Source organism: Pongo pygmaeus, chromosome 17 (genome assembly GCF_028885625.2).
Source record: "Pongo pygmaeus isolate AG05252 chromosome 17, NHGRI_mPonPyg2-v2.0_pri, whole genome shotgun sequence".
Lineage (NCBI taxonomy): Eukaryota > Metazoa > Chordata > Mammalia > Primates > Hominidae > Pongo > Pongo pygmaeus.
In genome coordinates this window covers 61380499-61404000 of record NC_072390.2, presented here as the reverse complement: position 1 = coordinate 61404000, position 23502 = coordinate 61380499, and the positions used below count along the sequence as shown (strand labels likewise).

The window sequence follows — 23502 nt, the reverse complement described above, 5'->3', positions numbered from 1 at the left end:
GCATTAAATCAGTGCTGATCTCAGGCAATCTGCTAAGAGACTGCAAAGACAGAAAGAAATCTCCCCCTTGACATAGCCAGGCAGCTACAGCCCGCTACCTGCATCTTCTCTGGATAAACAACTAGCCCTTGCGTAGTTGACAGAGCCATTTGTCACACATAGTTCATCTTCACTTCACCTGGTAGTTGGGGTGACCATCTGTGTTATTGTTTCTTGTTTCTTTTTTAGACGCAGGGTGTTGTTGCTCTGTCATCCGGGCTGTAGTGCAGTAGCACAATCATAGCTCAGTGCAGCTTTTAACTCTGGGTCTCAAGCAATCCTCCCACTTCAGCCTCCCAAAGCACTGGAATTACAGGCATTAGCTCCTGTGCCCAGCCTACTTTTGCTTATTTACTTTTATTTTTATTTTTTGAGACAGCATCTTTCCCTGTCACCCAGGCTAGAGTGCAGTGGTGTAATCATGACTAATTGCAGCCTCAACCTCCTGTGCTCAAATGATTTTCCTGATGCAGCCTCCTAAGCTCTAATTTTTTGGTTTTTTGATAGAGACAGGTTCTCACTATGTTGCCTAGGCTGGTCTCAAACTCCTGAGCTGAAGCTATCCCCCTGCCTTGGCCTCCCAAAATGCCGGGCCTACTTTTGTTTATTTTTTGAAAAAGTAATGCAAGCATGTATAAAATCAAAAGTTACAAAAGTGTGTACAAATGGAAAGGAAGACTTCTCACCTTCTCCATCAACCACTCCATTATCTTTTCTGTATGCAAACATTGGGTTAAATACATTTTAATTGTGTATATTAGATATAAGAGCCTTTATATGCATGTTAGCATTTATATGTCTGCTTTTGTAGACTGTTTATATCCTTAGGTTGAGGATTATTCATTCCCTTTGATGGATGAGAAAACTGAGACTTCAAGAGGTTCAATGCTGAGAGTCACACTACTAGAGAATGGTGGAATGTGAGCCCCCCTATCCAAGAATCTCTAGAGGCAAGCATTGCCTGGAGGTGAGTCATCTGCTTGGATGGCTATTGAGGCTCTGAAGAAAGTGGCCACCTATGGGGCTGGTGTTAACATCTTTAAAGGAACATGGCAGCTGCAGGTTTGTGAGTGATGGAGAGGCACTGATAACACCTTCTTACCCAGAACCTTCTCCCTCATCAGACTGGCACTTCTGCCTAAAATCCTGCCAAAGGCTGTTTAGCAATTGGAGCTATTTGCCCCTCACTGAGAACTAACAATTTCTGGGATTAGTGCTGCAGTTCTTAGTAGATCCCTGGCCCGGCCTCCTCCAGTTCACTGCATTTTCTGTCCTCTCACCACCCCCCAACCTCTGGACTCCTCCGAGGACCCCACCTGTGCAAGGTGGTCATTTCCCAAATAACAGTTAAAACCAGACTGTCAGTTCTTGAGGGCAGCAGCAGTATCTCCTAACACTGAAGAAGTCCATTTGTAATTGTTGGTCGCAACACTGTCATTCTTTTGGAGTTTTAGTGACAGGTTAATGGGTAAGATACTTTAGGGACAGGGGACAGCCCCTGTGGCCCTTCAAGTCATACCCCTCCCTGCCTGGTGCCCCTTACTAGCTCTGGATTATCCACTGTAAAACTTGTCTCTTGGGTGGGAGTTTGCCTGGCAACACCTCTAACACCTCTATGGCTGCAGCCCTTTTGCCTGCCCCAGGAGGGCTGGACTCAACAAGCAGTCTGGCATGTGTTTCTGGCTGGCCTCCCCTCTCTCTGTTTCTTCCTCTTTCCCAGGACTGGTAAGACCCTCCTGTTCCAATTTTCCTAAGGGGGCCTCTGGGGAGGGTGGAGTTCAGGATCCCATAGTTCTAGAATCTCAAGGCACCCACCCCTGGCCCCCTTTCCCCACTCTGGTTACTTAAGGACTTTGAGAAAGACAATTTGGGGCCCAGTTTTAGATATAAAGTCTAGTTTCTTCCCTAGGAAGGACCATAATTATGTAGGGGTGACAGAACTCACAGATAGACAGGCAGAGGTGACTGCTGAGTCAGGCAGGATGAGAAGGTGTAGGGGGTTGGAGAGTAAGTGCTGACTTGGTTCCAAGGTGGGACGGCCCGGTAGGCTGGGCCAGAGTGGTCAAGAAGGGCCTCAGGGAAGTGGTGGTGCTTGAGCTGGACGTTGGAGGTTGAGGGACATTGAGGCAGGTGGGGTGCAAGATGATTGTGGGAGCACAATAGTGGCTTAAAAAGCTGAGGTTTGCAGAGGGGTGCAAGTGAAACTGCAGGGCCACTGCTGGGGCACTGAGTTGAGGGTCTGATCCTGTCCTTTGGGTCGTAGGCCGTCTTGGAAGGTTCTGGAATAGACAAGTGGTGCTATTGGGATACTCCTTAGGAAGCTCACTCTGATGGCAGTGTTCAGGCCATTGGACAGGGAAGGCATGAAGACCTAGGAGACCATCTAGGAAGCAGCTGCCTTTCTGTCCTCTACTGACCTGAAAAACAGAGCATAGCAATGACAGTGGCTTCAGTCTCACTCTCCAGAGCCTGCGGGGGCCTCAGCCTGAAGCAGGAGGCTCTTGGAGGTGGTTTGCAAGGATAGGTTCAGTTTCTTTTTGTCTTGAGCACATGGGCAGTCTCTTGGTGACCTGGGCTGCACGCTGTGCCCCACTGGGTTGAGCAGTCAGCACATGGGGTCCTGGGCTCTGGCATCAGGGGTGGGGCTTCTGTGGGGAACCCAAGTTCACAGTGCCAAGTGCCCTGTGCCCCATAGATTCAGCCTCTTTTGGTTCAACCACCCTGGAGATTCCAGCATCTGTGTGGGCACTCGCGGACGCTTGGCCCCAGGCCTACCATATGCAAAGGCAGATTGTGCAGGAGCCCACACACTGTGAATGGAGAGCTACGCATGTGCCACTTCCTCCCCTTCCTGTGTCCCCCACAAAATTGCCTCCACTGGCCTCCTCCAGTGCCAGAAATTCTGTGACTTTGGCTCTTCAATCAAAATGGGAAAGGATCTCAGAGATGATTTGGTTCAGCCTCTTCATTTTATAATACTCTATAGTTTTTTTTTGTTTTTTTTGTTTTTTTTTTTTTGAGATGGAGTCTCGCTCTATCACCAGGCTGGAGTGCAGTGGTGTGATCTCAGCTCACTGCAACCTCTGCCACCCGGGTTCAAGCTATTCTCCTGCCTCAGCCTCCCGAGTAGCTGGGACTACAGGCTCATGCCTCCACACCCAGCTAATTTTTGTATTTTTAGTAGAGACGGGGTTTCACCATGTTGGCCAGGATGGTCTCGATCCCTTGACCTTGTGATCCGCCTGCCTCGGCCTCCCAAAATGCTTACAGGCGTGAGCCACCACGCCCATCCATGGTTTGTTTTATATAGACTTCATCATTAAACAGTCCACAGCAATGGCAACAGCTCAAATAATATTAAAAAATTGGACAATGGAAAAGTCTTTTTTTCCCCAAAAAAGAGCATGAGAACATGGGGTTAAAGGAGAGAAGGAAGAAACATGGGCCCTGACGTTGGGCTTGGGCTTGAATACTTTGCTCTTCACAATATCTGGGCAGGTTGTAAATCTAATCTCCCTAGGTTCAGTTTCCTCAACTGTGAAATGGGGATACTAATGCCCACCTATAGGCTTTTGGGAGGATTTGAAATAACATGTAAATCTGTCACAGTGCCTGGAACATATATATATTTTAATCCATTGGCAAAAATTTTAATAAGATAATGCCTTACAATATTTGGAGGGTATTATTAATGGAGGTAGTTCCACCTGTTTTTAAATTGCTTCTCTGAGATGTGATTTTGCCTTCTGTCCTGAAATTCCCCTGGTAGTTGGCTCAGGGAAGCATGGGCAGCTTTCCCCATCCTCTGATGACTGTAGGATTCATTGCCACGAGAGCAAGGGGCTAAGTTACATGGCTGTGGGTTACACAACCAGGGACCTGGCTGAGCCAGATTGTCAGCAATAACCACACAACAGAGAAAAGTTGAGCCTCCATAAACATATCCCAGATTTCATAATCAGAAAATCTAGACAGAGCTATTTTTATTTTAACAGGCACATAACTTTTGAGTAAGTATGGGCGTGAGGTGGCACCACACACTTTTCAGTGCTTGAGGCCTCTAAATATCTGAATCCAGTCTTGAATATATCAGTTTACATAATTCTTATATGTTCTGTTTCCTTAGGTTCAAGGCTGTGTTCAATTCTAGCTTAACCTGCAAGGTGCAAAGATTCTGCAAGGCTGACTGAGTCCAGGAAGCTGCCCTTGGCTACTCCAAGGCCTTGTTAGTGATTATGAGTTTAGCACAGTTAAGCACTTGTTTTTTGTTGTTGTTGTTGTTTGTTTGTTTGTTTGTTTTTTGAGATGGAGTCTCGCTCTGTCACCCAGGCTGGAGTGCAGTGGTGTGATCTCGACTCACTGCAACCTCTGCCTCCCGGGTTCAAGCAATTTTCTGCCTCAGCCTCCTGAGTAGCTGAGATTACAGGCATGTGCCACCACACTGGGCTAATTTTTTTGTATTTTTAGTAGAGATGGGGTTCCACCATCTTGGCCAGGTTGGTCTTGAACTCCTGACCTCGTGATCCACCCGCCTTGGCCTCCCAAAGTGCTGAGATTACAGGCGCGAGCCTCCGTGCCTGGCCTTAAAAATTATTTTAACGTGTATTTTTATTATGGGATTATAGACTACAAAAGAATGTGGAGAACAATATAAACATTCATGCAGTCATGACTGAGAATTAGCAGTGTTAACAAATGTTAACATCCTGCCGTATTTACTTCAAATCTTTTCTTTTTGAAAAAATAAATTAGACATAAAAAACCAGTCACAGCACTCCGTTTAAGCGCTTGATTTTGCCCTATCTTGTTTGCTAATATTTCCATGTGTGTTAGTGTAATTATCTCAATTTTATGGTGCGCATTTTGGAAACAAGAGTTTGCTCTTTGCTGTTACTTGGCCCAGCAACTACGAGTTCCTAATGCATAGTAGATGCTCAATAAATGTTGTATAAATGAATGAGTGAATAAAATGTTTTATTTTTAAAATTTTTTAAAAAATTTATTTTACTTAATGATTATTTTTGAGACAGAGTCTCACTCAGTCACCCAGGCTGGAGTGCAGTGGCGCAATCTCGGCTCACTGCAGCCTCTGCCTCCCAGGTTCAAGCAATTCTGCCTCAGCCTCCCAAGTAGCTGGGACTACAGGTGTGCACCACCATGCCCGGATAATTTTTTTTTTTTTTTTTTTTTTTAAGTAGAGATGGGGTTTCACCATGTTGGTCAGGCTGGTCTCAAACTCCTGACCTCAAGTGATCCTCCCACCATGGCCTACCAAAGTGCTGGGATTACAGGCGTGAGCCACTGTGCCCAGCCATGAATTTTTTTTCCTTTTGTCATCTTCCTTTATACCTCCACACACCTTCCTCATTGGGTTTCTTTGACTAATAATAGATCCTATCCTTAGCTCAGGAATGGAATTTAAATTATATAATACATTGGTTTTGAAAGTTATGCAGTTAGGTTTTTTTGAGATAAATGAGTAAACATTGCTAAACCAAAAGAAAGAATAAACTTTAATTCCACCTACAAAAGTAACCAGCTTTCTGATATAAAACCTTACAGAAATGGAACTACTACTGGGTATCTCCTTTTGTAGCTTGTTTCCCCCCCCTCCATGCCATTTAATAATGAGTGTCTTTCTAAGTCATCATATTTTCTGCTCAGTAGTCCCTCGCTTCTGTAGTCCTGGGAGGGGACTGCCATGTGAAGGGACATAGGGTCTCACCATGGGTAGGAGGATGACAGTGTGGCTGGCTAGCTGATCCTTCATGCATTCTGTGGGAAGAAGTCTAGCTGGTTAGACTATTTTTTAAGGACCCATCAGTTTCATAGCAGACTCCTGGGCTGGACATTGATTTGATATGTTTGTGAACTAGCTAGTTTGCAAAATCTCAGGTGGAAATATTACTGTTTTCTTGGCCTCTAGGCTGTTTGGTAAAGGCTTTTAGGAGTAGAAGCATTTAGAGTTAGCCCTCAGTTTAAATCTTAGCTTAGCTACTTGTTACTTGGGCAAGCTACTAAACCTCTCTAAGCTGCATATTTCATCAGCTGTAAATGGAGATAATGAGATTTTCTTTCTTCCTTCGTTTCTTTCTCTCTCTGTCTCTTCCTTCCTTCCTCTCTCTCTTTCTCTCTTTCTTCCTTTCTTTCATCCTGCTCTGTCACCCAGGCTGGAGTGCAGTGGCATGATCTCTCCTCACTGCAACATCTGCCTCCCAAGTTCAAGTGATTCTCATGCCTCAGCCTCCCAGAGTAGCTGTGATTACAGGCACGCACCACCATGCCCAGCTAATTTTTGTATATTTAGTAGACACGGGGTTTCACCATGTTGGCTAGGCTGGTCTCGAACTCCTGACCTCAAGTGATCCACCCGCCTTGGTTTCCCAAAGTTCTGGGATTACAGGTGTGAGCCACCATGCTTGGCCCGATCATGAGATTTTCTGCATGAGGCGTTTGTAGGAAATGAGACCATTTATGTAAAGGGCCGGGTTCATAATAGGTGCTCAAAGTGTCTCTCTTCCGAATAAACCAAACCCAAATTTTCTCCAAGAAATACCTTGGTGATCTCTTTGAAAGGAAACAACCACTTCAATAAATAAATAAATGGATAAATGAATAACTATTGAATCAGAACCAGACCGGAGCACTTCTGTTTTTTGAATGGACTAAGAACTGGACAGGCATTTTGCTTTGGCTTCAGCCTCTGCCCTGCAAGTTGTACCTTTTCCTCTGAGCTCCCCACTGCTGTGGAGCCTGGAGAGTATGAGAACAGAGTCTACTGTCACTCAGCAAAGCATCACTGAGGTCTTCATGTGTGCAGCTCTCTGCTGGCAGGGCACCAAGGGGCCTCCTCAGCCCAGGGTCTGGCTGGGAGACTAAGCTGACACACACGTGGGAGGTGAGCTAGACTTCTGAAGAGGGAGGTGCGTGGGCATCATAGAAGAAGGCTCAGATCTGTGATACTTGCAGTCAAGGACTTTGAAGGCAACTGAGACAGTCCTCTTGAAAGATGGGAACAGAGGCCTTGAGAGGTGCAGAGACTCAGGCACTCAGCCTATTAGTGGAGATATGGATGGATCAGTTCCCAGCTCCAGTGACCATCTGCTGCCCCATTCCCTTAGCTAAGAGGCTATTTATTATTAAAGGTTTTATTGAAAAAAAAATTTCTGCTTTTTTCTTTTTTTTTTTTTTTTAGATGGAGTTTTGCTCTTGTCACCCAGGCTGGAGTGCAATGGCACGATCTCGGCTCACTGCAATCTTCACCTCCCAGGTTCAAGCGATTCTCCTTTCTCCTGCCTCAGCCTCCCAGCTACTATAATCAGTAGCTGGGATTACAGGCACCTGCCACCATGCCCGGCTAATTCTTGTATTTTTAGTAGAGACAGGGTTTCACCATGCTGGCCAGGCTGGTCTCGAATTCCCGACCTCAGGCAGTCTGCCTGCCTCAGCCTTCCAAAGTGCTGGGATTACAGGCATGAGCCACCACGCTCGGCCTTCTGCTTTTTTCATTTGTCTTTTTCCCCCTGCATTCTTTTTTTAAGTGTTTCACTATTTATTCATTCATCCATTCATTCATTTATTCATTCAAGACAGGGTCTCACTCTTTTGCTCAGGCTAGAGTGCAGTAGTGTGATCTCGGCTCACTTCAACCTCCACCTCCCAGGATCAAGGGATTCTCCTGCCTTAGCCTCCCAAGTAGCTGGGACTACAGGCGAGTGCCACCATGCCCAGCTAATTTTTGTATTTTTTGTAGAGATGGGGTTTCACCATGTTGTCTAATCTGGTCTCAAACTCCTGAGCTCAGATGATCCACTCACCTCGGCCTCCCAAAGTGCTGGGATTATAGGCATGAGCCATCAAGCCTGTCCTCACTATTTATTTAGAGAAATATTCCACATCCATGATTCTGTCCAGTCAAAAGTTCTTTCTGTGGAGATGCTGTTGGCTTTGGCCAATCGGAGAATGGAATAATCTGACTCACCCATCCTGCGAATGGCCCTCTGGATAACATAGGTTTTAAACTGGTCGTTAAACCTGCCCGTAACCTTGTCAATCTCGCCCATGTCCTTTTGCATGGACGCATGGTCCTCGGCACCGTTGGTTGCTGGTGGAGCATTTCCATGGGAGGTGCAGGTTTATGAACTCACTGGCATTGTTCTGCATATTGAGACCACACTGGGCATGAGCAGAGAAAGCTGTTTTGTTTTATTTTGTTTTGTTTTGTTCTCTGACGGTTAAAGTTTTCTTCACATGCTGATGGTCTTAATAGCTTGTTTATATTTAAGGGCTAGCCAGTCACTAGAAGGTTTCTTGGAAGCTCTGTGGATTGTTATAGACAGCGATTCTCAACTGGGGCAATTTTGCCCCCAGGAGACATTGGCAATGTCTGGAGACATTTTTGATTGCCGCAACAGAAGGGTCCAGGGTACAATGCTGCTGGCATCTAGTGGTAGAGAGCAGGGATGTTGCTCAGCGTCCTATAATGCACAGGACAGTCCCACAACAAAGAAGTAGCCAGCCCCAGATGCCATAGTGCCAGGCTGAGACCTGCCCTGGGGCAATTAATCGGGCACCAACCCTTTCCTCCATATCTGTTTCTTTTGAGCGGATCAGTTTCCCTCCTGATAAACCCATCCCTCAACAAACCTGGAAGGCAGGGTGTGTGACCCAAGCGTTCAGAAGCCAGGTGCACTCAGTAAGCAGACTTTGAGGCACACCCACTGTTTTCAGTGCAGAGTCTCTGATAAGAGAAAACAGCGCAGAACTTCTGTGAGTCAGTTTCCCCAGAAAGCAATCTCCTGACATCTGTGAGGTGGGCAGGTGGAGTGGCCAGGCTGCCTGGGCTTGGGAAGAGGGCCTGGTATGGGAATTCACAGGGCGTTGGGGAGAGGGTTGTCTAACTGCTTTTTGTGCAGACTTCCAACAATGCTGCTCTTAGCTCCATTGTGCACTCCCACCTTTGCTGGCCCTGGGGACCTTCCATTCCTGAGCCTTCCTGAGTTGTTCACTGCGAGTAGATCTGCTTTTTTCAGGAAGTAAGATGTCCACTGGCTGGTGGAGGTCCGTGACCTTGTGCTTTTCATCATCCAGCATGTTATTGCTGGCCCCTTCTATGGCCTTCTCCCGACATACATGTCTGTATTTATCCCTTTGCTGTCATTTTAGTGAGGGCTGGGGAAGGAGTGGAGATAAATATGTGCTGAGTGCACGTCTTGAACCAAAAGTGGTGTCCTTGTGTGCTGGAATACTGTAGATTTTATTAAAAGCTCTGAAGTGTGTCTGGCTTTTGAGGAGGACAAAATGTGGTGCTGGCGCTCTTTTGGCTTAACTTGAGCCAGGAATTGAGGGATGGCACGGTATAGGAGGTAGAAGAGCTCTGCGACCTTTGTCTAGCGAAGTCTCAATGTCCCTGTGTGTGAAATGCGTGCTCTCAGCCCTGCTGGTACAGATGGAATGAGGGGATGGGTGCAGAACCGCAGACAGCACTGCAGAGGGCTGTGGTTTATGATCGCCATCCTCATGGTTGGAGTCAGTACCATCGCCTCCTTTAATTGCATGACCAAGGCGATGTGTCATTTGGGCACAGCAACAGAATGCGGCTCTCTGGTAGGCAGGCTTAACCTAGCAAATGAGCATGAGTACCGACTGCCTCGTTTTCTTGCCAGAGGCCTCCAGTTTGGTTGGCAGAGTGGTGACCAGCTGACCAATTGGACGGGGCTCTTTAATGTCACAGATGATCCAGCAGTGCAGAGCAGCAGTGACTCCAGCTCCAGGTACAGACCCCGGCAAAAGGCCAGGGAGGGGGGAAGCCCCACCCGGGGTGGCCCTGCAGCCCCTGCCACATTGTCCACTTCCTAGGGTGGAAGAAGCAGGTCTTGTTCCGGTGGCTCAAAACTCCCTGCACTTTGGTATTCCACCTGGTTCCTTTAACTTGAAGGTGAATGAATTTGAAGGATGAGGCATAGGACCCAACCACAACCAAGCAGGGATTCACTGGCCCCTTCTATCGGGGGGTAGGGTGGGGAGTCTTGGTCTCAAACCTCCATTTAGGGGTGGGGGCCAAAGCTCTGTCCCTGCTGCAGGGATTTCGGATATCAGCCAGCAAGTGTGTGTAGGTGTGTGTGGGTGGGTGGCATCAAGAAGCAGGTGTCAGGTGGGTGTTCCCTGCTTCTCTGAAGTCCCCTGCCCAGATCCTCCCTGCCCTGCCCACAGGGGAGGTTGCCCTTGGCTGGAGCAGAACCATTTCCATCAAGATGGTGCTGAGATTTGCTATGCACCCCATCATGTGGCTATTTCCTCTTGATCAGTAATATTTGTTGAATGAATAAAGATGGAATATTCTCAGGCTGAGCACACTCATTGCAGGGAGGGTATTGTGGAGAATTTTTGCAGACTAGGCAGGATACTGTCTCTACTGGGAGCTGGGTATGACTGGAACCTGCCAGCTAAGCATTCCCAGGGGCTGATTAAGCTGTTTGGTTTCTTAATTTTTGTATTTTTAAGGAGGGAGTAACTCTCATGTCCGTTTCCCTGAGAGAGAGGCTTGCATTTTTGTTGCTGGTGATTTTGACACACAAACATTAAATTGACCCTGCAGAAGGTTTTTCAAGGACCCCTGGTACGTATGTTTTTATTCAGTGCTTTGGGAAAGATGAGGCTCTGATGTCAGAAACCAGTCAAGCAAATGTCCACAGACATGCCTGAGGGTGTGGGGATGGTCACATGCTGGAGGGTCTCATGCTGGCCTTTGGGACCACAGTTCTTTCCATGGAAGTGCAGAGGGAGCTCTGGACATCATGGGTAAGGTGGGGGCCCATGCTTGTCCTGGGAAGCTAAGCCTCCCATGCTGGCCTGTCTGCTGAGCTGCCCTGCCTCCCAGGTGGTGAGCAGTCTAGGTAAGTCAGCAAGTGTGTACCTCCCTACTGGACTCCTGGGAGAGTTCTTCAAGAGGTTTGGGGTAGAAAATGCGAGTCAAGGCCAAGCATGGTGGCTCATGCCTGTAATCCCAGCACTTTGGGAGGCCAAGGCGGGCGGATCACTTGAGGTCAGGAGTTCGAGACCAGCCCGGCCAACATGGTGAAACCCCATCTCTACTAAAAATACAAAAATTAGCTGGGTGTGGTGGCACATGCCTGTAATCCCAGCTACTCAGGAGGCTGAGGCGGGAGAATAGCTTGAACCTGGGAGGCAGAGGCTGCAGTGAGCTCAGATTGTGCCACTGCACTCCAGCCTGAGTGACAGAGTGAAACCCTGTCAAAAAAAGAAAGAGAGGGAGAGAGAAAGAAAGAGAAAGGAAGGAAGGAAAGGAGAGAGAGAGAGAGAAAGAAAGAAAAAGAAAGAAAGAGAAAGAAAGAAAGAAAGAAAAAGAAAGAAAGAAAGAAAGAAAGAAGGAAAGAAAGAAAGAAAGAAAGAAAGAAAGAAAGAAAGAAAGAGAAAGAAAGAAAGAAAGAAATGCGAGTCAAGTGAGCAAGGCGGACAGATGGGCCCTGGGAAGCTGTTTCTTAGCAGATGTCTCCAGGCAGTGGCTGAAACCATTGTCATTGCGTGGGCTCCATTCCTAACTTTTCCTGCTGCCAGCATCTTTTGTCTTTCCTTCCTCTTTCCGCAGTTTCACCTGTAACTTCTCTTACCCCTCACTGCACCTGTGTTCTCCTCTGCCTTTCTTCCTGTTACCTGTTTTCGGCCCTCCTTCCTTTCTCCCTCCCCATTGCCTCCCTCTCTCCTCCACATCCTTGCTTCCCTACTCCCTTTCTCACTCCCCTTGTGCTTTATTTTCTCTGCCCCTCTCTGCATGATCTGGGCTAGCTTCCTCTTTCCTATCAGCTGGGAGCCCGCAGGGTCAGAGACACAGCTGACCTCTGTCAAGTTGGTTTTGGAATTCAGGTGCCTTTGATGCAACATTGTTAGCAGCTGAGTTGACTTCCTTCTGGAGCGCTCCCATTTGAGCAAGAATTTCCTTAGTCACAGAATAAATGGCATGACCACACCTCCCACATTTTCCTGGGACAATTCCAATTTCAAATCTCCATTTCTAGTTGACCCCAAAGTACCCCCCTAGTTGAAGGACTGCAGTATGTAGAGTCCCCACATGTGGGAAATAATGGTTAACGTAGTTAGAATGGAACTGGATGTTGAAGAGTTTTTACCCTGGTGTGTGAGCAGCTTCTGCCTTCTTTAAAATGGGCAGGACAGCTCCTGGCAGCAGATGTGCAGAGCTTGGGGGAGGACCTAACGAGGACACCATGTACATTGTCCCAATTAACAACTCTCCAAATCTGGAAGATGGGATGAGCTTCATGTTATTATTCACCTATTGAATAATTCAGTGCATGCCATGTTTTGCTATCTATAGTTGTGTTGTGTTGAAATGTGGTACAACCTGTTATTTATTATTAACAGTTTGGAAAGGAAGTCAGGAAGTACCAAATATAACCAGAGCATGAAGAGGGGCAAAAAAGCAAATGACTCATACGTTGTATATACTCAAGCAGGAGCCACAAGAAGAAGGAGCCAGTCCAAATGATTAGTCCAGAAAACTCCAAACAGCACTACAAAGCAAATTCAAGCCAGATAGTGCTCATAAAAGGCTGTGGTCAGATCTTCTTATTGGTCACAGGCTGGGGAAGTCCAGGCTGAATTAGAAAGGTGCAAGCTATAAGATATACATTGACATATAGCTTTATTAATTTCAAGTCTAGGTCTATGAAGTGTTGTCCAATAAGCATCCTTAGGGGAAGTGATTTAATGAGCATATATAAATAATTTTTTTTCTTTCTTTTTTTTTTTGAGACAGAGTTTCACTCCATTGCTCAGGCTGAAGTGCAGTGGTGCAGTCTTGATTCACTGCAACATTCGCCTCCCGGGTTCAAGCAATTCTCCTCCCTCAGCCTACTGAGTAGCTGGGACTACAGGCATCTGCCACGAGGGCCGGCTAATTTTTGTATTTTTTAGTAGAGACGGGGTTTCACTGTGTTGGCCAGGCTGGTCTTGAACTCCTGACCTCAAGTGATCCACCTGCCTCGGCCTCCCAAAGTGCTGGGATTACAGGCGTGAGCCACGGCGCCCAGCTGGAATAATTTTCAATCAGCAAATGTTTCTATTTAAGTGGGTGTTTTGCACAAGTAGAAAGGCCTGTGAAGACATTTCTCATGTGTTTATGCTTCCGTCTTCTCAGCGAGACAGTGGTTGTGCGTCTTCCGTTTTGAATTCCCAGAACCTAGCGTGGCACCTGTTATGTAGTAGGTGCTCAATAAATGTGAATTGTGTAAAAAAAAAAAAAAAAAGAATTAAGCAAGGAAATAGTAAAGCTATTGGTAAGAAAGAAAACTTCGATTTCAGTGTTCCTGAGTCTTCCCTTAGAGATTTATCCCTTTGGATTCAACCTTGTCTCCTGGCACTGTCTTTGAAAAGTTGTCCCCTTTCTGGAAACACATTAGAATCAGAAACTCATTCACAGGCTGGAATTGCCAGAGAATTCGCTCTTGAAAAGAGCTGATAGTAGGGCAGGCTGACATTTGTGGGCTTCTGGGTGGGAAAAGGAAGACTGACAGTTGGTGGGGGTGAGGTATAAAAAGTAGAGAGGGTGGAGAAGCCCCGTCTACTAAAAATACAAAATTAGCCAGGCATAGTGGCATATGTCTGTAATCCCAGCTACTCGGGAGGCTGAGACAGGAGAATCGCTTGAACTCAGGAGGCGGAGGTTGTGGTGAGCTGAGATCATGCCATTGCACTCCAGCCTGGGCAACAAGAGCAAAACTCCGTCTAAAAAAAAAAAAAAAAAACGGTAGAGAGGGGGCAGTGAAAGCAGATGACATGCTCCTGTGCTAACTGACTAGACCTCCTCCTGAACACCCCTCACCGAGCATGGCCCCTCTGGGAAGGCAGAGGAAGATAGGGGGTACTTGTCCTCCATGGTCAGCTGCAACCCTGATCCCTCTGGACTGGCCTAGCTGCCTGTCTGCCCAGCAACTGCTCAGAGAGCAGGGGGAGGCAGCAGTGCCCTCATGGCCATGGCCTCTTCCTGTAGGGTGGGCAGTGTTGCATGCACTGCCTCAGGAAAACATCCCCCACTTCAGTCACAGGCACAGAGGACAGCTGAGGCAGGAGTCCCCCAGACACTGTCCCAGCAGAGTTGACTGTCAGCCTGGCCCATGGCCACAGCACAAAGGGCTTCACTCAGCTTCTGCCAACTGGGTCTGGCTCCACATCCAAGTCCTTGTCCTCCCTCCAGTATCCACTTCCTCCTTGAAGCCTTCCCTGCTAGCCCCAGCCCAACCGAATCCCCTTTAACTCTGCCTTCTGTAGATACGTCTGCCCCCAGGGCAACTTCTGTCATTGCACATACAGAGGACCCTCTGGCAAGTGCACATAATCCTTCTGTGTTTGCTCAGGTATTCCCCAAATCCCGAGGAGCTTCTGGCTTTGGAGAACTGGGCTAGACCACCTGTGCGAGCATCTCCAGGGCCCTCTGGATCCCCCAGATCCAGGCACAGCCGCAGGCTCCTTGGCTGGCCTCACTGGTACCCTTCCCATACTCCACACCAATCTTGGCCCTCCGGGTCTTACCTCTGGAATGGGCTGGCAAAGAGGAGGTGTGGAAGGCAACTCAGGAGACACTTGTCTCTGAGGTCTGGAGCGGGGCTGGCCCAGGCTGCCTGTGGGTGGGACAGCCTTCTCCCTGCACCCTTCTTCCTGGGCTTCTGGGATGGAGTGTGGAAGACCTCCCAAGGCCAGGGTAGCACCAGCTACAGGAAAAAAGAGCAAGCCCCAAATAGATGACACAAGAGGGCCCTCTTGGCCGAATAGCGAGCCAAGTGAGTGTCTGGGGCCAGGCACTATGCTGGGTGCCTTACGTGTATTATCCCATTTAGTCCTTACCCTCAAACCTTTGAGGTGGGTGTATTCATTACCCTCCATTTTACAGATGAGGAAATTGAGTCACCAAAAGGTTAGGTCACTTCCAGGTGGTGGGTGGAGCTGGAGCACTATATCTATCTATCTATCTATCTATCTATCTATCTATCTATCTATCTATCTATCTATCCTGCGTGACTCCAGAGTCCCAGCACTCATGGGAGGGGTTAGAGGGGTTCTTCCTTCTGGGCTGTGGACAGCTCATGCAGGGCTGGGTGAGCCTTCTTGTCTTTTCTTTCCAAGTCCTTTCAGGTCTTCTATTTCTGCCCTCAGCTCCTTGCTGTTAGACCATAATAAAAAGGCCATATTGATTTAAATAGATCACTTCTGGCCAGACACAGTTGCTCATGCCTATAATCCCAGAACTTTTAAGAGGCTGAGGCGGGGGGATCGCTTGAGGCTAGGAGTTCAAGGCCAGCTTGGTCTACATAGCAAGACCCCATCTCTACCAAAAAAAAAAAAAAAAAAAAAAAAAATAGCTAGACATGGTGGTGCATGCTTGTAGTCCTAGCTACTCAGGAGGCTGAGGTCGGAAGATCACTTGAGCCCAGAAGTTCAAGGCTGCAGTGAGCTGAGATCATGCCACTGTGAGCTTAGAGCATGCCACTGTGAGCTGAGAGCATGCCACTGTACTACAGCCTGGGTAACAGAGTAAGACCGTATCTCAAAAAATTTAAAACAAAACAAAACAATAGATCACTTCTGTGCAACTGTTGTCAAAGCTGCAGGGTTGATCTCAGACAAGATGATCTTTAGGGTCTCTCATCTCCTCCTTCCCTGTCTCTTCCGCTTTCTATCTTCTATGTCCTCCTCCCTCCTGTCTTCCCAACTGTGCTTAGTGTTTTTCTGATTGTTGCCTCTGAAAAATGCATCCCTCCACCTGCTCCTGGCAGTTATACATTTCAAAGAGGAGCCCTTGGGGGCAGTGTGACCCCTGCAGTCCTGAATGCCATCGTGTCGAGGCTGAAGGCAGGGCAGTGGAGGAAGCACACTCCTGTGTGGCAGGTGCAGCTGGCTCACTTAAGCCTTCTTGGTCTATGTTCTCTTCTGCAGAAAAGGAGGGAAAAAGGGCCGGAGCTCTCGGGCTTCACCCAACTGGGAAGGATTTGGAGATGCAGGTTTGGTGGAATGTTCTGGGCTGGGTGCTGGAAAAATAAAAAGCAAAACAAACATGGCAGCTTCCCCCGTTGGTCCCACGAACCTGATGTGGGCTTCTTGGGGCCTGGCAGAACCCAGGCTGTGGCCGGCTGAGGCTGCTGGTGGAAGTGGAGTTGTTGGCACTGGGAGACTCCTCCTCCTTAAGTCAGGGCTGCTCCAGGAGTGCTCTGAACCCAAAGCTTTATGACTTTTGAGTCTCTGTGGAGTTTCCTGGGCAAATAACCACTTATACAAACGTTTCTGTGCCTCAATTACTTCATCTGCAAAACTGAGGTCATTAACCCAACTCTGGGGGTGATACAAAGGAGGTCACAGGCTCTGTAACTCCCTGAGTGCTCCAAGGTTAAAGCACCTCACAGGTCCCCATAGGGCTCCGTGGAGGTGGAGTGAGGGGGTGTCATCCCCCCCTGCTCAGTCACTCCTGGGGTCCTCTGTGTGGGCCCAGGTTCGCCCCAGACTCACAGCACTTCCGTGGGGGGATAGCACGCACCCCCGGGCCTTGTCTGCTTCCCTGTAAACTGAGAAGGCCGGATCAGATGGGTGCAGTGCCTGTCAGGGCCTCACCCCTTCTTCACCCCAGGTCAACTCCCCAAACTCCGTTCCTCCCTTCAGCTTCCACTACCCATTCTCCCTCTTCTCCTTCTTCACACTCCTATGCTTCCTCCCTTGTAGACCATCTTTGAGAATTTTATGCCAATCACTTGGCAAAGGCAGGAGGCTAGGGGAAGGCATGAGAATGGGAAAGAAGGAAAGAAAAGGGAGTTGGGGTCAGGCTGGAAGGACCAAGCATCCACCCACTCATTAGATTAGGGGATGCTCACAAGGTTAAGGCAGCTAGAGGCTCTTCCAGTTTTCCACTGCATGTCGCCATTTATAGCCCGGCATCCCCCGACTTGATGGCCACCAAGACCTTGCTAAGCTAGTAAGTGATGGCAGGTCATGAAGCTTGCAAAAAGGCCATCCTTCCCCATGCGAGCCTCCTGGTTCGAAGTGCTTCCTCTGGCTGATTGTAAACCTTTCCTCCCTAAGTCTCAGCTGGGGCTCTTAGGCTTGCCTTTTGGAGGCTCACAGAACACTGAAGTCTCTCTTTTCTTCCTCCAGCCATCCCTTTACACTTTGGGAGACATCCCATCCTCTCCACTTGCCCCAGGACCAGGTCTTCGGACACTCACTGAGCCCTCCTTCACCTGCAGACTTCCATGGCACCATCTCCAACATCTCCCACTCCTGGCCTTGCTTCCACCTATGGCAGAGGGGCATCTGTTCCCTTCTTCCTTGAATCTGCTCTTGTCAAGGTCATTGATGACTTCCTGGTTGCTAGATCAGTGGTGCCTTCTCTGTCCTCCTCTTCTTTGACCCCCATTTCCAGGACAGATGGGTCAGCACTGGAGTTGACCCATCTGTCCTGGAAATGCTCCCTCCTCTTAGCTTCCATGTCCCTGGGCTCTGTGTCTGGGTTTTCTTCCACCCGCAGACCTTCCTTCTCAGTGTCATTTGCTGCCATCTGAATGTGGGAGCTGACCTCAGGCCTGTCCTTGGCCCTCTTCCTTCTTCTCTCTGCACTCTCTCCCAGTGTTTCCGCAAGTCCCTTGTCCTTTGACTCTGGAATGTGCATCCCCAGCCCTGACCACTGGGCCTCAGCCATGTGCATCTGACTGCCTGTGATCTCCTCTAGATGTCTGAGGGCACAGGAAGCTTCACATGGCCCAACACCCCAAACCTGTTCATCTCTCTAACGTTTAAATGGCTATGTCATCCCGCTAGTTGTTCAAGCTGAAGTCCTAGGAGTTACTGTTGATTTATTCCCTTTCTAAATTATCAGTGCATCCTGCTGGTTCCATTCCTAAACTATTTCATGGGTCTGTCTCCTTCTTCCCACTTCCTTTGCCACCCCTTAGTGCAATCGACTGTCTTTTTATGCTGCAATAGTTCACCCTCTCTCTCTTTATAGTCCTTTATCTCCACATCAGATCACGTTGTTCCTCTGCCGAGTCCCCATGATACTGGGTGGCCCACAGGCCCAGCTTGACTTGGCTCTGCTCATCTCTCTGACCTCCACAACCCTGCCTAGCCACATTGGCAGCTGCTACTGCAGAGCGAGTGATTGTATTTACTCCCTATTCCTTCTCTGGGAAGTTCTTCCCACACGTCTGCACAGGGCTCCATACCTCTATTCATGTCCCCTGTCCAGGGTGGCCTTCCTGGGCCACCCACTATCCTTCCAGGCACCCTCCAATTGCTTGTCCTGCTTTTTTTTTGGAAGAGTTATGGCTACTTGGCATTATATTGAATGAATCATTTATTGTCGCCCCTGTGGAAGTGCCATGAGAGTGGGGACTCTGGCCAGTTCATCAGTGTATTCTGGCCTGAAACAGTTCCTGGCACACAGTAGAGGGTCCATAAATCTTCGATGAGTCAAAGGAGAAAAACCCTTCTCACGCATCAACAGTGCAGACAGGCCATGGAGGAGCTGTGTGTAATTCCACATAATAAGAGCTGGTCTGGAGGGGGCCCAGGGGCTGCGGGCACAGAGGAGGGGTGGCCACGAAGGGAGCCAGTGGAAGCTGACCCCTGGGCTGACTCTGCTGAATGAGTAGGCAGGGACTAGCAAGAAAGCAAAGAGTATTCCAGACAGAGAGACTCCTCCCGGGGGAGAAGACCGAATCCTTTCCCTGGCACTGGGGTGGAGATGGGGGCTACTCAGGAAGGAGAAGTGGTGAGAGTTGGCGGAAGATGAAGGAAGGAGAAGGAGGCAGCTAGGATGTATATCTTGGCTAGGGTGCCTGTGGGCATGGTGGTCAAAGTCCATGAGGAGCAGTAGGGACACTGGCCAGTGCTAGCATTTACACACTGAGGCATTCCTGGCTTTTAAGCTGAATTTTACAAAGGGAAGCCTTTCAGGGCTCCCTAGTCTGGCCTGGAAAATAAGGTCATCACGTATGTACTCTCACAGGGAATATGTTAAACACTGGATCTGGGGCCCTGCAAAACTCCTGGGTGGGGAAGGAGGAATGAATCTAGACACCAGGCTTTGCCCTGCTACCTCCAACCCCCACCCTGTGCCAGAAATGACCCTCAGGCTTGGTGTGAGTTGCACACCTGGGGCAGATTAATCCCAGGACTATTTAGGGTTGCACTGAGAACATCAGGCTTTTTAGCATCCAGTTCTGATATCTCAAAACAGCTCTGATAATTCCTGGGGACAGATGAGTGAACTGTGGCTCAAAGAGGGCAGGTGAAGTTCAAGGCTGCTGAGCCAGGCCATGGACCAGCCAGGGGTCGGAGCCAGGGCTCTCCACTGCCATGGCAGGTCTCCTGACAGCTGTGACCCACAGTTGTTAACAGCTGAGCTGTTCTTGCCTCTCTCCTACCTATCTGGGAAGACACTTCAGTCCTTTGAATTGTCAGGCTGCAATTTTCAGACTGATTTCTGTGCGTTTGCTGTGACGGGTCGTGTGCTATCTCGAGACGGCAGCTGTTCTGGCTCTAGAAATAGCGCTGAGCTAACTGAAGGGCTGTTGCCTTTGGAAGGGGGAAGGGCTGCTGACTGAAAAAACCCCCCAGAGAACCATGGCTGTCAGAGTCAGGGAGAGGAAGTGCAGTGACATTGTTAAGAGCAGGGGTTCTGGGCTCTCACAGTCCTCAGGTTTCTTTTCCAGTGCCACCATTTACTAGCTGAATGACCTTGGGCAAGTTACTTTACCTCTTGTAGTTCAAGTCTCAGATATAAAATGGGGGAAATTATGCTTGCCTCATAGGGCTATTGGGAGGATTAAATGAGACCAAGTTAAAGGGTCTGGTATCAGGCTGTCATGGACAGTTGTGCAGGGTGGGCACTGCACAAAGATACTCAGCCAGGGAGTCAAGTGAGGCTGAAGTACAGCTTACTCTCACTTGACCAGCCATGCGTCTGGTGCATGTGGCTTAATTTATCTGGGGAAAATGGTGCTTTTTCCTTATTTGCACGGAGGTGCTATATGGGCTAGTGGTGTCTCTAACCAGTGTGGAATAAATAAACAACTCCATGGTTCTCTGAGACTCTACACCAAGCTCGACAGGAGTAGAGGTGTTCAGATTAGCTTCCCTGTTCACCTAGGGCTAGTGGAGGTTTAACAGGTGTTTGTGCATGACACAGGGACCCCCCTGGGCTTCTATTCTCTGGAGTACCATCAGTGTCTTGGGGTGGGGATGGGGAAGTGTTAGATAGAAAGCTGAATGCATGGACCTCATCTTGTAGCAGCCAGTGGTTGCTGGGACCCAGAGTACTGTGGCCCCCAAGAAAGGAACCATGGCCATGGAGAAGCTCTGGAGAGGGAATCAGGCCAATAGGGGAGCCTCTGTGGGGCAGGCTTTTGGGGAAAGGCTCATAGGAATTACAGACCCAGGCTCTCAGAGGGCCAGACCCTGGGCATGCTGAAAGGAGGGCTTCTTGGGAGAATCACTTGAACCCGGGAGGAGGAGGTTGCAGTGAGCCGAGATCATGCCACTGCACTCCAGCCTGGGTGACAGAGTGAGACTCCGTCAAAAAAAAAAAAGAGAAAGAAAGGAAGAAAGGAAGGAAGTAAGGAAGGAGAAGGGAAGGGAAGGGAAGGGAAGGGGAAGGGGAAGGGAAAGGGGAAGGGGAAGGGGAAGGGAGAAGGAAGGAAGGAAAGAGAGAAAGAAAGAAAAAGAAAAAGAAAGAAAGAAAGAGAAAGAAGGAAGAAAGAAAGAAAGGAAGAAAGAAAGAAGGAAAGAAAGGAAGAAGGAAAGAAAGAAGAAGAAAGGAGGCCTCCTTAGCCCACAAAGCTGGAGCCCAGTCTGGGCAGGGAGAGGAGAACTGATGCCCAGGGCCACCGTGTTCACCTCTTTCTGGCCTTCTGCATTTGTCTTCTCATTTAGTGGAGGGCAGAGAGATGGGGCAGAATGATGCAGCCTGGCGCCAGCATCATATTTGGCTGCTGGAAACTGAGTGGCATTTGAGAGGAGTTGGGCTCCTGATATGACCCGCTGGGACTATTTATACCTGTGAGATGCCCTACATGGTGCCAGGGTCCCCTCCCCTTTGATATGGGTAAAGATAGTCTTTCTAGCATTGAAAGAAGAGACCGTGACGAACTCACCTTGAGAGGCTAGTGGAGTTTAAGAAGGTTGGAGAAAGTGCTTCCCTCAATCTTCTAACAGGATAAGGGGAAGCTCGAGATAGTTAGAAGAAGGTCTGGGACTTAAAAAAGCATTTATTAGTGATTTCCAATAATAAAAGAATCATAATCCCATTGCAGGAAACTTATAAAAACAGAGAAAAGTATTTTAAAAAACCCCATCATCCCATTTATTCTGAGAAACCCCTATTAATATTGTGTTTCAATTCTTTCCTTTGCCCACGCATTCACATACATATATATAATTCTTTTTGGAGATCATAGTTTTGTAACTTGCATTTTTTTACTCAACATTGTCATGTGAGCATCTTCTTATGTCATTAGACAAAAAACTTTAAGCAACATTTTTGATGTCTGTATATCTGTATCCAGACCAAATGGGAATTTCCATGAATTTCCATGACACCCTCCAAAATGCAGTTCTTGAGTGTCCTGTTAGAAGCAGAATATGGGGCAGTGCTTCTCAAAATCTTATTTCCTATCTTAGTCCTTTTGGGCTGCCATAACAAAATAGCTTAGACTGGGTCATTTATAATTATAACAGGAGAAATTTATTTCTCACAGTTCTGGGGGCTGGGAAGTCCAAGATCAAGGTGGCAGAAGATTTGGTGTCTGGTGAGGGCCCATTCCTCATAGATGGCAGCTTCTTGCTGTATCCTCACCTGGTGGAAAGGCAAAAGGCTCTCTGAAGCCTCTTTTATAAGGGCCTAATCCCATCATTGAGGGCAGAGACCTCATAACCTAATTACCTCCCAAAGGCCCTGCCTCTTAATACCATCACATTGTGGATTAAGTTTAAACATGAAACTTAATGTTTGTATCAGGGATACAGACATTTAGACCATAGCAACCTCAAGTCAATCATCTCTAGAGACTGAGCTAGAGCAGTACGGACCAAAAAAGCAAAGCCCAGGTAGGACAGAGAAGGAAGCCAGGGCTATTAGCTCCATTTTCCAGATAGGAAAACTGAGGCTTTAGACTCAGGCATGGAATAGTTTTGATGACTTGGCTAAGGTACTATATGGAGTGTTTTCAGGGTGCCTGGGATTTGTTTTAATCGGATATGGTAAGACACGAAAATATGGAAATGACTGTCATGAAGGAAGAGGTTTTGATACTCACAGATCCCTAGAAACAGGAGGCCCTGCAGGACCATGGGAAGAAGCACCCAGATCAGTAAGGAGGCAGAGGGAGCGAGGGGGAAGTGTGGGCAAGAGCCGTCGTTGGGATTTCCATGGAAAGGAACTGTGAGGCAGGGTTTGCAGGTTTAGGATTGGTTGATCTGAGTAATTTCAGTGGGTTCTGGGGTATAGGGGCTATCCCTAGTTGCCTAGGACCTGGCCCTGGGGTGAGTGGGGAAGAGCTATTCCAGTGTCCAAGAGTATGGGAGCCTGATAGGGGCATGGGCTCTGGATTGGTGTGCAAATGAAAGGTGCACTCACAGGCTAGTCCTTTACTATCTCCAGGAATTGGCTAGCCCTAGAAGAGGCAGTCCCTCCAGGGTCAGCAAGGCCCCAGGTGTCAAAGCATCAGAAGCACATGGTTAATGAGTGGAACCTCCAGTGAGATGAGGTGATCAAGCAGGTCCATGTCCAAGCAGGACTTAGTGTGGGCTTTATCCACAGGGTGGCAGGGGGAGAGGTTTACTAATCAGAGCGGAAGGAGGATGTCACCAGTGCACACAGTGAGAAACTTCGAGTCGTTCATCCCTGACTCAGCCCTGCCATCAACCAGCTTACCGTCAGAGACTGTCTCTGACCCCCTGGGACTCCCTGGGGCATCCACTGGTATCATGTGCTCTTTAGTGGCAGGACAAAGGGGACAGAGGGGAATGAGCATTTTTGGGGTAGTTCCTGTGTGCCAGTGGTTTCCATGAAATGCTCATCAGGGTTTTTTCTCAACCCTGTCGCACAGGCACTGCATTGTTTTTGCTGATTTGCAGACCAGAAAACAAAGGAGCAGAAAAGTGCCAGGCCTAATGTGGCTGTCAGAATACCATAGACTGAGTGACTTGGCTTATAAACAACAGAAATGTATTGCTCACAGTTCTGGAGACTAAGAAGTCCAAGATCAAGGCAGATTAAGTTTCAGGTGAGGACCTACTTCCTGGTTCATAAACAGCATCTCCTTGCTGTATCCTTACATAGTAAAAGGGAAGAGGAGTCTCTCTTGGGCCTCTTTTGTAAGGGCAATGATCCCATTCATGAGGGCTCTGCCTGCAGTACCTCCCAGTGGCCCCACCTCCTAATACCAT

The 23502-nt window shown here is 48.3% G+C and overlaps 1 protein-coding gene across 4 annotated transcripts in view; it reads left to right on the top strand.

Moving 5' to 3' along the window:
* Positions 1-23502, top strand: part of ST8SIA5 (ST8 alpha-N-acetyl-neuraminide alpha-2,8-sialyltransferase 5) — a 90211-nt gene that overhangs the window by 25834 nt on the left and 40875 nt on the right. Inside the window, exon 2 of one of the 4 annotated variants that reach the window (XM_054460949.2) lies at positions 9705-9812. The exons of 2 other annotated variants lie outside the window; for them this stretch is intronic. In XM_054460949.2, the coding sequence (XP_054316924.1) occupies positions 9705-9812 (108 nt within the window). Of the gene's footprint in view, positions 1-9704; positions 9813-23186; positions 23340-23502 lie in introns of those variants that run through there. One more of the 4 variants, XM_054460948.2, reaches the window with a different exon arrangement.